A 14,762-nucleotide genomic window follows, 5' to 3' on the forward strand; every position below is an offset into this window, starting at 1 on the left:
GGTCTGTGGCCTCAATCCTCACATTAGTATCTTTCTCGGTTGAAGTATACAGTGATTTTGACGAGGCACTTGTAGCAGATGAGGCACTTGTCACAGCTCTGACCTCTGCAGACACAGTCGGCTGTCCATGCACATCTTGAAATGGGGGATGGAAGAGTGCTATGGGAACATTGGCCCTTAGAGAGTCAGACCAGTACACTTCATTGATTTGATAAGCCTTCCAGCTGGCAGTGTGATCAGAGCATGCAACATTGCACCCTGCCTGCAAAAGGAGTTGCATTGGTTCAGGGAGGGAAGCTGATTCAATTTGCAAAGAAGTCATAGTTGAGGTCAATGTGTGGTATCGCGACCGCTCTCAGCCCCTTGGGAATCCCAAGCATGAATGGATCAATATGGCTGAACAGTTCTTTCAATGGAGCCTTGTATGTGAATACTGTAGGAGTCCTGGTATGGCAGGGAATCAAACAAATTCTCGAGAAATGCTTGCAGTTGCCTATGATCATGAGCCCACAGCTACTTTCAAAAATTGCTTCAACAGGACAGGCTCGTCATAGACTGTCTTCAGGGCGAGATCAAGGTGAGTGTAGTAGAGCAATGAGCCGCTCAAAATGCAAAGGACTAGGACTTAACATATTTCTCAAATCACCGAGACGGACGGTTGATGTCTCCAAAACCAACGCCGTCGGTATGACATTAACATTATTAGACTCGAATGGAAGCACCCACAGGGAATAGCAAAAATGGAACCATCCGCAGGGAATAGCACAGAGAGAAAGTCAAATCCTCTGTCAGCCCTTCATTTTGGAGTTCGACGTCTCGAAGGCCTGGTGTTCCTTGAAAAAAAAACGCCATATAGTATCTCCATGAGAGCGAGTTCAGCCTCTTCGGAACTGCAGTTCCGGCAATGAGAAGCTCGATATTGCAATGAACCTGCGCTAAATCATTTGAAGGCGTCTAACTAAGCAGACAACAGCTTGTTTGTGAAGAGATTTGCAGGAGGTGCGCTTGATCGCACGAAGTAACAGTTGATCAGGTGTTAAGCGAGCTCGATCAATCGATTCCAACTTGCTTCCTAGATCATCACTGGTGCATTACATGTTAAAATATAGCAGGATTGCAAGGGCAAGCGCTTCATGGTTGACCAATCTTGGTATCTGGTACTTATCCATAACACGGTCTCCCAACAAACATGATCATTCTGGTGCTCGACAATGGGCGGAGATAAACGATGGTAGGGTAATGTTCATATAAATTCCTAAGCGCAATCATTGATCATTGACCTCGAGCCTGATCTGTGAGCGAGGGTCTTTTGTTCGCAGACAAACTTTAGACCCAAAAACTGATAATTAAATGTAGAGATGGACGATTCATTGGAGACAACAACAACGCCAGACCAGTTGTCCGCGAGCGTTTCTCATCAAAAATCCTCATCGAGGGCTGCATATTGGACTCTAGATAATACCAAGAATAGTTGAATTATCCATGGAGAGGAAACCCTTGATGTTTGCGGTTGGAGATCTAGACTAGACATCTACTGAGCTGAATACTGGTCTCGTGCGGGAACTTTTGCCACTTCGCAGTGGTGGCCGAATGTAGAATAGCACAGATTTCGAAGTGGAGCATTTACAAGTCGTTCCTGAATTAAAGCCATGATAATTGGAAGTTGATGAGTCCATCCACACCACATTTGTGGTCATTGGTGAGACCCTCCAAGTGCGAGGTCGATCTGTTGACATGGGGAAAGCGGTTCAGAATCTGGGGTAGTTGATATTGAATCAAAGCAAAGCTGAAGAGGATGACGGAACGCTGGACTGCTGTACTAAGTAGTAGTATTCTGGTCTTCGACAGAGTAAGCCATTGACGTGTGAAAAGAGAACGCTAATGTAGGGTGTTTGGCGGGGAGAACCTTTTGTGTCGCTTCGACATTCTAAGAGTGAGAATCAAGTGACCTTGCATGGACTTGCCGTAGAGTCTATCTCTGTTTGTCTCGCTTTAATCGCAAATAGTCTAGCCTAATTAACTATGGAGACTTTGCTGATTTTCTGGCAGAACCGATATATTAAATGACATAACCTTGGTCCCCAAGCACTTTATTCCCTTTGCTTTCATTGGAGAGGCGTTTTTGAGCTTTTCCAAAGGAATGGTTACTGACGAGGGAGTATACCTGGGCATCAAACTGTGACATATTAAATAGGATATTGGATACAAATGCGTCATATCACATGAAATCTTGAAGAAAAATTGTCCTTAATCGAGGTCTCTGTCTTGCTGTGTACCTGGGAGCCCTAACCCCTGGGATATACTACAGTGGAGGATAAGCTTTTGGGGTCTGTACCTGACGAGCGGGAGACTCGAGACTCCAGACCTTATCAGTCATTGGCCTCATCTTCCCCGTTTTTTCAACTTCGAGGGAGCCATATGATGAATGACAATGATGGGAAAAGCAGCCGATACTTGAGAAAAGAGGCGTAGAAACAAGATTTTTCTTGCCGTTTAACGCGAACGAGGACAAGAAAAACAAGAACCCCGCTTGATGGTCATAAAAAGTGTCGATCACGACACTAGGCCAGGTCACTGTGGGAATTTCCACTCATTCGTTTGGAATACTCGTATTCATTCATTTTACCTTAAAAGTCTCATAGATTTTTGAGTCCTTCCTCATGGCAGCATATCACATGTTACCGAGATACACCTCGAGCTGTCATCTCTTTGCCCTCGTAGTGCCTAACATCGCAGTTCGACGGCCCTCTTCGTCATAGTTTCCCTTCCTACATCGGCCGAATGAACCCCACACTCGAGTTGGAACACGAAAGGGTCACTTCCAACTTCCAGTACCAAACTTCGAAGAGATCCACGGGGAACTACGAGTCTTTCCGGCCATGGTTCCCCATGGGCGTGTTCCGTCCCCGCAAAATGAGAACTACAACTACGAGAAAGTGAGAAATCTCAGTTGGCTCACTCACTCAGGAGAAAGAATATTGCCAATGCTCGAATGCGCCTATCCATGGTGCTATCATGGTCGAAGTACCACTAACACAGACTAGTGCCCACAGTCCCGCTGGGTGTTACCCCCTGGCTCCTGCAAATACTGTTCTTCTTACCAGACTGCCAGGGACTATGGCAGTTCGTCTATCCAGACGTGTGGCTGCTCACTCAAGATTCTCGTCTGCAACTCAATTAGGCTCAACCGCTTAGGCACCCTACTAATCTGTGACCACAAAGCAAGGCAATAATAATGACTGTCAAGTGCTGATTTTGCTCAAACTGCCCATTGTCCGTGCCGATCACCGAGGTAGATGGAGCCCGAAAGCCAGACCCCAACTCCTCACGCCTCAAGCGATCCCATCTCACACTAGGACGAGACTAAAGTGCCACTCGCAATTTCCCGTGCCTCTAATTTGCTCCCCCCGCAGGGCTAAGAGCCCCTAAAAGACCAATTAGTCTAGCATTGCGGTCTGGGGTGGACGGCTCATTCCGACTAAGCAGTGCTTGGGCTCCAGCTCAGCGCCGCTACAGTCACCATTCACACCCCATGCTGCTGCGGCGCTGTACTAACATAGTACTACAGGAGCTATCTACGTACCATGCTCCACGACGTTCTACCGTCTTTGGCTCAGAAGATGGAGGAAAACAGATGACACACACCAATGATCGACAAGCTATGCTTTCCCAGTACGCTCGAAAAAGGTACTGTCTCCGTTACACGACCAGAAAACGCCCCTGCCGCTGACATCAGTAGTCTGGTCAATGGAAGGAGGAAACCCCCAACATGAGTTAGTTCACATGTGGAGGTCAGACAATAGCCCTCGGTCTTTTCCTTGTTTCCCCAGCAGTAGCTGGACCTTGTGGGGAGAGTGGTTAGTGGTAGCAGATCTTTCCCGCGCAGCTGTAGACATAAAAGGAGCCAGTGCAGTCTTGGGAGATCTCGGCTCTACCTCTCTCCCAGACGTCGATTGCTGGCCATTCCCCTGCGAAGAGCATTGACCCAGCATGCGTTTCTCAACTGTCCTCTCAGCTCTTTTGCTGTCCAGCACCGCGCTCGCAACTCCAGCGCAGGTATCCTCACCAGTCAGTGCTTCAACACAGGGGAGTGTAGCAGAGGAACAGTCGGTAGCGCAGACAACACACGTAGCAGAGGCCACTCCGGTTGCGCAACAAAGCGCAAGCACCAACCAGCAGAATGCCAACGCTGCCAACCAGGAGCAAAGCGCCAACGTCAACACCCAAGCAGCAGCAGCACCCGCAACCAGTGCCAGCCCTCAGCCCACTGAGAATGCCGAACCGTCGGCCAGCCCGGCTGCCAGTCAGAAGGAAGGCAACCCGCTGAATGTCCTAACCAACCTGGTTCCAACGAATACTGCTGGTGAGCAAACCCAGAGTGTCTCTACGGCCACTCCAACTCATGCCTCTGCGGAGAGCTCCTCTAACTCTGAGACCGCCACACATGCAGCTGCGACGACCGCTGCCGCTAGTACCGGTTCAGGCTCATCGTCTGGAGGTGCGTCGGACGGGTTTTCCGGAAACATCTTCCAAGATCTGCAGAATCTGTTACAAGGAATTTCGGGGCTCCTGTCTCCCACCTTGCTGAAGGATATCGAATCCTTCTTCCATCACTTCGCGTACCTGTTCGATGACAAGACCACCGACCAGACCAAGTCTCTGATCGATACCGGATACAGCCTCCTCACTCCTGAGCTGACCAAGGAAGTGCTGGGTCTCTTGAGTAACGCCAATGCCTTGCTCACGCCCAGCTTCGTGAATGAGACTCAGGAACTGATCGGCGCAGTCGGTCCGCTACTCACACCTCAACTGTTCAAGCAGATTTCGACCCTGCTGAACAACGGCAACAGCCTGTTGACCGCTGACTTCGTCAAGGAAGTCAACGGTTTGATTGGTAACGCCAATACGTTGTTGACACCCGATTTCGTCAAGGAGACTCGCGCCCTTATTGAGGCCGTTGGTCCTCTGTTGTCACCTGAACTATTCAAGCAGATCTCATCTCTGCTGAACAACGGTAACAGCCTGCTGACCGCTGACTTCGTCAAGGAAGTCAACGGTTTGATTGGTAACGCCAATACGTTGTTGACACCCGATTTCGTCAAGGAGACACGCGCCCTTATTGAGGCTGTTGGTCCCCTGTTGTCACCCGACCTGTTCAAGCAGATTGGCACTCTCCTAATCAATGCCAACAGTCTGCTGACTTCAGACTTTGTCAAGGAGGTCAAGCAGCTCATCAGCGCTGTTGGTCCTCTCCTGTCGCCCGATCTATTCAAGGAGATCAGCGGTCTGCTGAACAACGCCAACGACCTGTTGACTCCGGACTTCGTCAAGGAAACCAGAAGCCTGATCGGCGGTATTGCTCCTGTGCTGACACCCGGCGTGCTCGCCGAGGTTGGTGCCTTGTTGACCAACGCCAACGATCTCCTCACGCCAACTTTCGTCAACGAAACCCAGGGCCTGATTGGTGCTGTGGCGCCTAACATCACTCCTCAGCTCTTCAAGGAGATCGCCAGCTTGCTGAATAACGCCAATTCTTTGTTGTCCACAGAAGGCTTGCACGAGATCCAAGGCCTGCTGGGCAACGCCAACGATCTGCTGACACCCGACTTCGTCAAGGAGACAAAGAACCTGATCGGCGAGGTCTCGCCTGTTATCACGCCCGAGCTGCTTGGACAAGTCGGAGGCCTCCTGAACAATGCCAACAACCTGCTCACACCCAAGTTTGTCAACGAGACTCAGGACTTGATCTACGAGGTCGCCCCCGTCATCACACCCGAGCTTCTGGCTGAAGTCGGCGGCCTGCTGAACAACGCCAACAAGCTCCTCACTACCAAGTTCGTCGAGGAAACTCAAAACCTGATCGACAGCGTGGGACCTGCCCTGACCCCCGCTCTATTCACCAACGTTACCTACGTCTTGGGTAATGCCACCCAGCTGCTGACGCCCAAGTTCGTTAACGAGACAAGAGACCTGATTGATGGAGTCTCCCCTGTCATCACACCTGATCTGCTCGCAGAAGTCGGCGGTCTCCTCAACAATGCCAATGATCTTCTCACCAAGAAATTCGTGAATGAGACACAGGTCCTGATCGAGGATGCATCTGAGGTATGTTCCCTAACCCTTAAAAAGCCACGAAGCAATCTCACTAACATATACCTAGTTGCTACCCGTCTTGGTGAAGATCTTGGGCACGTTGTAAGAGACTTGAGCCGCAATGCATAAGGGCCTATGATTAATGGACACGAATTTATTTCTTTTTTTTTTCATATTACATATGAAAGATAATCACGCGCTTCATGTTTAATGATATTCATGTTGAGGACTGTTATGTGCCAGGCCATAAAGGTCGAGTGGGGTTGATGTCTTTATAATCTGTCCATAGCCCACAGGAAATCCAAGGTTCATGTCAAGACTAGATTCTGAATTGAGCCATGCCAATATCGAAGCACTATCATGCAAGCTCGCTGAAGATCTTACTCGAGATTGCAGCCTCATCTTAGTAAGAGGACAACGATTTCTCGTAGACTTGGCGCAAAGCTCTCGATTTACCCATGAGACCTGCGCTTCAAGTCCCTGGTAGTTATATCCTGACAGTAGGCCTGCCTGGCAGTTTGGTGTCTTGGAAGCCAATTGCAGCGCATATAGTTGGTGAGTGCCGCCAATTGCTGCAGAATCCAGATTATGGAACCACTCTGGGGCGCTCAATGGCTGAATCTTCTCTCCAACAGCTGCCCAAGGGAGCCGCGTAAGTACTAAGTACCCAACAAGTCGTGCACTCTTGGTCATCAAATGCGTCCTTAGACGTCAAAAACCAATCGCACACTAAGCCAATTCAACCCAAGGCTCAAGGCGGAACATCCAAGCCCCTAACCTTCTGAAACTTCGATAGCACCTTCATCTCCGTATCGCGCTCCTTGACCTTCTTATCCATGGCCTTTTGCACCTCCTCGCGCTTCTTCTCCGCCTCCTCCATCTTCTGCTTCGCTTCCTTGGCCACTTGCTCCTGCGCTTTCAGCGCCGCGCTAGGGGATGGGTATTCCGTCCGGAGGTGGCCAAGTTGAGACCGAATGGAGTCAGATTCCAGATCGATGGGGGCGCAGGTGACTGGGTCGTACTGGTGTGGTTTTAGGGGCGAGTTCGGGACGCGGATATCGGGGAGGGATGGGTGGATTGGTGTTGTGCGGAGGGGGGAGTCAAGCGGGACTGGTGCATTTGAGGGAAGGTTTGTTGTTAAGGTTGAATCGGGCTCTGCAGGAGGTGAGAGAGGCTGTTGGTCCATTTTAAAAATTGGAGAGGGAGGCGCTTTGGAGAGTTGTTGGATGAGGTTGCGAATTGACGAGAAGTACCTCTTGCGTTGCTGAACATTTGTCGATGCGGGTCGGTAGCGGTGGGATTCTGCCAGTTGAATGATGGCTGACCGCCTGATTGCTGTGCGGAGATGCTGGCGATGCTGTGTGAAAGAGGCAAGCAAGTCAAGGGCATCCGAAGACAGATTGGGCACTCCATCATTTCGGTTAAATGAGAAGGTAAAGCAAGGGCACTCTTGATTGGCTTTGAAGCCTTGCCCACTATGCAGGCTTTCGGTACGCGATTACTTCACTCGCTGAACGCTGTGTTGCGCAGCGCCTGATGACCTCATTGTCGGTACAACTTGAAGCTGATTCCCCATACCTATAGTTCCGAAAAATAGGAGGGTAAGTGCTTTGTCTAGGAGGAGTGGACAAATGCTGAACCCCAACCTTAGCCTAGATTCGAATTTATATTGAGAGTAAGTCTGATCGGTTCCGCATATCATAGATTCTTACTAACCGTGATCTTCGTTCAGATCATCGATCTAAATAATGTGCCACTTGTGACTGGAACGGCGTTCGTTAAATGGCGTCTGCCATCGTCAAGTACAGCCGAGCATCATGGGCATACTGACAAAGCGATCATCATTGATCATCGAGCGTACTGGAACTACGAGAAAACCCTGCAGGTCAGGCTTACGATTGATCGAAATCAAACACTCCATGAATGCGAACTCGTCCTAGAGATCATACAAGAGTTTGGGTCTGGAGGGCACGGCGACAAGAATTTTTTAGGAAGGATCAGGCTCAACCTTGCCGAGTATGTCGACAAGAGCGATGACGAGGAAGGCATCGTGAGGAGGTACCTGATGCAGGATAGCAAGGTCAACAGCACGCTCAGGGTTGGGATTGTGATGCGCCAAATTGATGGCGATCGGAATTTCACCACGTATGATTTATTATCACGAATCATAACCAGTCTGTTACTGATTGCTAGCAGTCCGCCCCTAAGGTCCGCCGCGGTTTTCGCAGGCATCGCGGGTGTAGTCTCCTCAGAACAAGCTGATCATGATGACCTTGGCCGACTTCCGTCCATCAACACGCAGAGTAGAGAGGTTGCTGATATGCAGGACATGTACCGCCGCACTCTGGCTGCTTCATGGCTGTCTGGCACAGGTGATATTCCCGCTGATAAGTTGATCGAGGACCTCTTTGCCACGGGTACTTGCGGGAACGACGAAGATCCTGACATTCGCTCTCGGAAAATGGCGGAGAATCATAACGAACTTCGCCCTGATAGGGATACAGAGACAAGGCAAACCAGATCAGGGAACAGATTGTCCCCAAGTTTCGAGAGGCGGCCAAAGAGCTCATCCAGCCAATTCCGCAATGGAAAAGGGTCCGACTCCTCTGGACACATCAGGAAAGGTGGCAGTATTCAAGAGCAGCTCTACGACAGTGCAAGTGGCAAGGCCTGGAAAAGCCGTAGTGAAGTGGATGAACTATCCGAATTTGAGGTACGGGAGGACCTGCGGAGCTGGGAGGTCTCCGCAAAGGAATGATCCCATAGCGCTCATACTCTCTTCTTTCTTTTCATTTTCTTCAACCTTTGACTTGAGTCTCTCTCATTGACATTATTTACCTTAATTATTTGTTGAAACATAAGGATTAAGTATCTTCCGTCAAACAAAGACGACCTCAAGTCATTCTTGTGGCCTAAGGCACATGTCATAGTGATCAAACTTCCGCTTCTAGCCTAGCGTATCTTGAGCGATAAGATTGTCTCCAAAACTACAAGAAACTATTGATTGTGAAGAATTCATGGAGCAGCTGGCTCGAAACAATTCGCCCATTTTCCCATATGCTTACGCGCTTCTCGAGGCCAGCGGCGGGGCGTCTGGCCTATCAATACATCTCCCCTTGTCGAGAAATCTTACGGTCATCTACGAGTCGCCAGCGTGACGCTTTCGTCCGCTATCAGAACACCACAACCGATCCCGAGAACGATCCATTGTCTCGCCGTCGACCTCGAGCTAGGTGGACAAACCAGAAGGAACATCCTAAGAGTCAGAAGGTGACCCTCGATGTTGACTCGTTGGGAAAGCCTGGGGAAATCGTTGTCGTACCGCATCGAACCCGCCGCCGTCGAAACTCCGAGATCAAGCGCGACACATCCGATAAATCTGCCCTTCCATTCATGCTAGAAGATATCGAAAACAAAGATACTGCTCTCGAATCTGCTACCATCAATGAAAGCATACAAAGCTTTCGTGAACCTCATCGACCGCACGACAAGTTGTCCATCAACGATTGGGAAGACCTGCGGAATAGACTCCAATCATCCTTTACCTTTCAACAGCTGTCAGACTATATACAAGAAGCGAAGCAAGAGGCTTTGGGCCAGAAGGATGGGGAACCACGAAGCGAGCACACACCCACTGCTGTCTGGAGACCCGGAACTTCCATTTTTCTTGAAACCAGTCCAGTTTCGCAGGGAAGTTTTGCCGATAGAGTCGCCGTGACACAAGCTCTGAAAGGGAAGCAACTCCTTGCAGAGAGAATTCTACGAGACTGCTGGCAGCTAGGTGTTGCTGGTGAAGTTGGCCAAATCGACATCCGGCTTCCCGCGTACTCATTATCGCTGCTGCTCAACTCTGAGCATTTCTCTTTCGAAGAATTGGCCAGCTTACACGACGCGAAGATTGACGTCACCCGTTCGTTAGGCCTCATAAGAGTAACTGGGTCTCAGCACACATGTGAATCGATTCGCGAGATTATATACGATGCAACGAACAGAATTCGACAGGAAGATGTCGATCTACCTACGCCAAATAGTGCCACGTCCAAGAGTGGTCGTATTTTTACTCCTGATTTTCTTGCATGGGTCAGCAAGACCTACGGGGTCGCATTCGAGCAGGAGCTATCACAGGGCGTAATTAAGATGTTCTACCTTGCGGAGAACAGAGAAGATGCGGACAATGCTCGGAGAACCCTAAACCTAGCGATCTACAACATAACTTCTCCTGCGATACCCTTTGGCACTTACTTATCCGCGACCCAGTCGGCTAGTGTCTACAATGCAAATCCAGAGCGAAACGTCCCGTGGTTCGATCGGCAAAAGGCGTGGTTTCGGTGGGCAATGTCATCTGCTCAATCCTCCGAGACGAAGGTGCTGGACACACCGTTTTTCGATAAGCATCAATCACTTTTGTCAGATGAGCTGCTCAAATTACTCAGAAAATCATCACCATCAATCTCAGAACGCAATGGTATCAGTGAGACCGTGGTAGCCGCCGTTGGCCAGTGTCTGTTCTTACGCAAGCCTTCCTTCGAGACTCAGACCCTCAGCGCTTCTCAGCTGGGAAAGTTGAGTCTTCCTCGAACTTTCATTACAGATGTTCCCCGAGTGACGTCGTTTCTCCGTACGCTCGAACCTCGTCTGCCCGATGATGACCAACAGTTTTACCTTTTCCGGTTGATTCCAACCGCTGCCCATGCAAACATCTTTCCGCGACTCGAATTAGAGGTAACGTTGACGGGATCACACCGGTCCTCTGGCTCCGATGCCCAAATTGGGATCCATAGCGTCAAAGCTGAGCTGGCCGAGAGCAGTGTTGACTATCTGCTTCCCGAGAATGGCCTTGACCTTCGGTTTACCAGAAAGTTGTATCGCGATCTACAGCATGGATATCCTGAGAATGAGTCAGCCGAGAACATTACGGTGGAAAGCCTCCGGGAATGCCTGCAGGGCATCTTTTCTAGGTACACTAACAGCGAAGGTGAAGCGCCTCTACCTGCTTTTACTCATGTTCCGCTCCCCAGTCATCTGTTGAAGGGAACTGTCAACAGCGAACCAGACAATTCGGGTAATCACTCTACTGCGGAATACATGTTCATGCCAGTGAAAGACCTTAGGGGGACGCGCATTCATCGCTATGATTTCAAGGGCCAGCAGCTCAACTATGCTTTCTATGAGAGCGGGCCGTTTAACCCCTACCGGACGACGGAGATCTTCCTCGACATGGATCTCACTGTGGGTGACACCTCCGCAAGTTCTCCTGCAGAGGGTGCTATGTCTCCGGACCCACTCCATCGTGGGTTCAACTCGTTCTACGGTGCTGCTTGCTCTCTGGCATTCGAGCTGGATAGGGCTTGGCGAATGGATTCGGTTTAGGAGCTATCACTACTGTATTATATGTTTTGTATTGTATTATAATCATGAGACCTTGTTTGCATAGAATCCTCCGGCGTCAAGCTGGACAATGTACATATGTTAACTCTACAAATGCGCTGGCTGGATCATCGTAGGAATATATATATTTGCCTTGTCGGAGATCAAGTCGATGCAATCTTTCTAGTCCCAGACCAACCGAGGGCTGTAGGCATCGATACAGTCATGTATGTCCTCGAAATATTCAAACAAAGAGTATGCTATGTGTGGCTAAGGTGCATGTGGTCGGTTGCCATCTGTATAGCCCAAACAGGTAATCAGTCACAGACGCCGGGACTCATCTGTGCTCAACCCTTTCTGAATCCATTCAACGACTTAAGATGCCGTCGAATATCAAAGAAGCTACTAGGAAGCATTGGAAGTCATTTCGATACAATAATATGGTAACTTGCTGACTGTCCGATCATTTCAACTCGCGTTAATGCCCCGTAGGGCAAACAACCACAGAGTACTAAGTACATGCCTTTAGCGGTCGGTGGGCATTTGACGTAGCGAGGGGCTCCGCATCTGACCGAATCAGGCTTCAACTACTCTGTGGTTGGATAGATCTCCCACCTCGAGACCTCCAAAAATCTGCAATTTCGTCAATGACATCGCTATTCTGCCTTTGACCTTGAGTCGCTGTGCTATCATCGTCTGGGAGTATTAGTCGACTCGTCGCAGTCCTCTCCGACCGTCCTGAAATAGAGCCAGCTTGACTGTCATACCTAACCATGAAGGTTATGCGCACACGGAAATAGCATAGGCATGGAGAGAACACGGGTCGCTAAGGTTTGATCCATGACTACATACAATCCGAGTTGAGACAAAACGCATGGATCTGACTGTACTCCTCCTTCCCTCGACTCTCAGGTTGAAGATGTGACCTTGGCGCGTCGTGGTGAACAGGTTGTCGGCACGCTACACCTCACCCCTCACCATATTATCTTCTCCCACATACCCCAAGGAGCCGAGACTGCGCAAGCTCAGGGTACGCCTGTTCGACCGAGGGAGCTGTGGATAACATATCCTATCATCTCATTTTGTACATACCGCCCAACTCCCGCCGCATCCCGCCAGCTGTCGTCGATTCGCTTGCGCTGTCGAGATTTCACGTTCATTTGTTTCTACTTCGCCAGTGAGAGTAAGGCTCGCGATGTATATGAAAGCATAAAACTCTGGACATGCAAAGTCGGCCGGATCGACAAACTCTATGCTTTCACTTATCAGCCGCCGCCGCCAGAGCGAGAATTCAACGGTTGGGAGTTGTACGATGCACGCAAAGAGTGGGCTAGACAGGGCGTGGGCTGCGATGGTAACGACAATGGCTGGCGGATTTCCGAGATAAATACGGACTACGGGGTAAACCTTTCCCTCACGAGTAGCTCCATGATCGGCGTATTGACTTTGGATATCTCAGTTTTCACCGACGTACCCCGCTCTTCTACCGGTGCCGTCGTCCATTTCAGACAATACGCTCAACTATGCGGCTCGCTATCGGTCGAGAGCACGCGTACCTGTCCTAACGTATCGCCATCCCGTCAACAACTGCTCGATCACGAGAAGCTCTCAGCCTTTGGTAGGTGTACGGCAGAACCGAAGCATCCAGGATGAGAAGCTATTGGCAGCAATATTCTCAACATCCCGTACAGACAGGCCACTGGCTAACTTCACTCCACCACATCTGGAACATGATTCGCCAAGCTCGACACAAGGTGACGTTTCATCGAGCCAGATGCTGACTGATTTGACAAACGCCGAGGAATTGGAAGACGAAATGCTGGAGTCGTTCCGTGGGGATTCAGAGGAAAGACCTCAGATTTATGGTGCCCAGCAGCATAATCTAATTGTTGACGCACGGCCGACAGTCAATGCATTTGCTATGCAAGCCGTTGGTCTGGGATCAGAGAATATGGACAATTACAAGTTCGCTACGAAGGCCTACCTCGGCATTGACAACATTCACGTCATGCGGGACTCCCTCAACAAGGTTGTCGATGCACTTAAAGATTCAGATGTCACGCCGTTAGGACCGAATAGGGATCAACTTGCACGAAGTGGATGGCTGAAACACATCGCTGGCATTCTGGATGGCGCTGGGTTGATAGCTCGTCAAGTTGGCTTACAGCACTCGCATGTGCTCATTCACTGCTCGGATGGATGGGATCGCACGGGCCAGTTGAGCGCTCTGAGTCAGATATGTCTTGATCCTTACTTTAGGACGATGGAAGGGTTTATGGTACTCGTGGAGAAGGACTGGCTTTCTTTTGGCCACATGTTCCGTCACAGAACGGGTCCTTTGAGCAGCGAAAAGTGGTTTCAGATTGAAAACGAAAGAATTGGGGGCGATTCCGGTCGTGGCTTTGGAGAGGCTGGTGGTGCAAGCAAAGCCATCGAGAATGCTTTCCTCAGTGCAAAAGGGTTCTTTAACAGGGACAACACGAGCCGCGACTCTCTCCCGGATTCGGAAGGGGAGATGCAAAATTGTGACTCCGATAGTCCTAGAAAGCCAGGTTCCACCCCTAGAAGCGTTGTCTCCGAAAAGGAGGTAACCAAGGTGAAGGAAACAAGTCCGGTCTTTCATCAGTTCCTCGATGCGACCTACCAACTGTTATACCAATATCCAACACGATTCGAATTCAACGAGCGGTTTCTGAGGCGGCTGCTCTACCATCTCTACTCATGCCAATATGGTACATTCCTTTTTAATAGCGAAAAGGAGCGGGTAGAGATGAAGGCAAAGGAGCGCACTCGGAGCGTGTGGGATTACTTCCTTGCCCGGAGAGAACAATTTCTCAATCCCAAGTATGATCCTCAAATAGACGATCATAAGCGCGGCAAGGAACGCCTGATCTTCCCGCGTATCAATGAAGTCAGATGGTGGAGCGAAGCATTTGGTCGGACAGATGCGGAGATGAACGGAGTCCGCTCGACCAGCGTCACTCCCTCTGCTCGTCGTGGTAGTCCCGCCTCTGAGCCAACGCCGGTTTTGACGGGTATTGAGACAGCTCATCATGCTGTCGGAAGCGGAAGTCCTGGCAATGTGACCAGCAACGCTGCCCCGACCGGAATGGCAGCAGTGGCTTCAGGAATCTCAAATCTTAGTTTCTCCAAGGGAATGGAGAACTCTCAGGAGCCAAAAAATCTGAGTCAGATGGAGCTTGAAATGCAATAGGAATGAAGCAGACAATGAAAGATGATAAAGCACATAGCACTTGATTGCAGATTGCAGTTCACGATTTGATGTATGTTATGTTATGCGA

The 14,762-nt window shown here is 49.9% G+C and overlaps 5 protein-coding genes across 5 annotated transcripts; 4 read left to right on the forward strand and 1 right to left on the reverse strand.

Moving 5' to 3' along the window:
• Window positions 1–3,990: 3,990 nt before the first annotated feature.
• Aud_010448 (uncharacterized protein) lies at window positions 3,991–6,222 on the forward strand (the record flags this gene model as incomplete). The annotated part of the gene is made up of 1 exon (XM_043295290.1): window positions 3,991–6,222. One exon carries the CDS (start codon window positions 3,991–3,993, stop codon window positions 6,220–6,222), a length of 2,232 nt encoding a protein of 743 aa, XP_043151225.1.
• A 622-nt stretch (window positions 6,223–6,844) lies between these two features.
• On the reverse strand, window positions 6,845–7,279 carry Aud_010449 (uncharacterized protein; the record flags this gene model as incomplete). Its single annotated transcript, XM_043295291.1, has 1 exon — window positions 6,845–7,279. One exon carries the CDS (start codon window positions 7,277–7,279, stop codon window positions 6,845–6,847), a length of 435 nt encoding a protein of 144 aa, XP_043151226.1.
• A 291-nt stretch (window positions 7,280–7,570) lies between these two features.
• Aud_010450 (N-terminal C2 domain-containing protein) lies at window positions 7,571–8,851 on the forward strand (the record flags this gene model as incomplete). Its single annotated transcript, XM_043295292.1, has 5 exons — window positions 7,571–7,583; window positions 7,678–7,694; window positions 7,745–7,768; window positions 7,826–8,238; window positions 8,290–8,851. 5 exons carry the CDS (start codon window positions 7,571–7,573, stop codon window positions 8,849–8,851), a joined length of 1,029 nt encoding a protein of 342 aa, XP_043151227.1.
• A 299-nt stretch (window positions 8,852–9,150) lies between these two features.
• On the forward strand, window positions 9,151–11,463 carry Aud_010451 (putative respiratory complex assembly protein Rmp1; the record flags this gene model as incomplete). Its single annotated transcript, XM_043295293.1, has 1 exon — window positions 9,151–11,463. One exon carries the CDS (start codon window positions 9,151–9,153, stop codon window positions 11,461–11,463), a length of 2,313 nt encoding a protein of 770 aa, XP_043151228.1.
• Window positions 11,464–12,267: 804 nt separating this feature from the next.
• Aud_010452 (phosphatidylinositol-3-phosphatase YMR1) lies at window positions 12,268–14,674 on the forward strand (the record flags this gene model as incomplete). Its single annotated transcript, XM_043295294.1, has 3 exons — window positions 12,268–12,291; window positions 12,373–12,861; window positions 12,920–14,674. 3 exons carry the CDS (start codon window positions 12,268–12,270, stop codon window positions 14,672–14,674), a joined length of 2,268 nt encoding a protein of 755 aa, XP_043151229.1.
• Between the last annotated feature and the right edge of the window lie 88 nt (window positions 14,675–14,762).

The sequence above is a fragment of the Aspergillus udagawae genome (genome assembly GCF_001078395.1).
Source record: "Aspergillus udagawae IFM 46973 DNA, scaffold_9, whole genome shotgun sequence".
NCBI lineage: Eukaryota > Fungi > Ascomycota > Eurotiomycetes > Eurotiales > Aspergillaceae > Aspergillus > Aspergillus udagawae.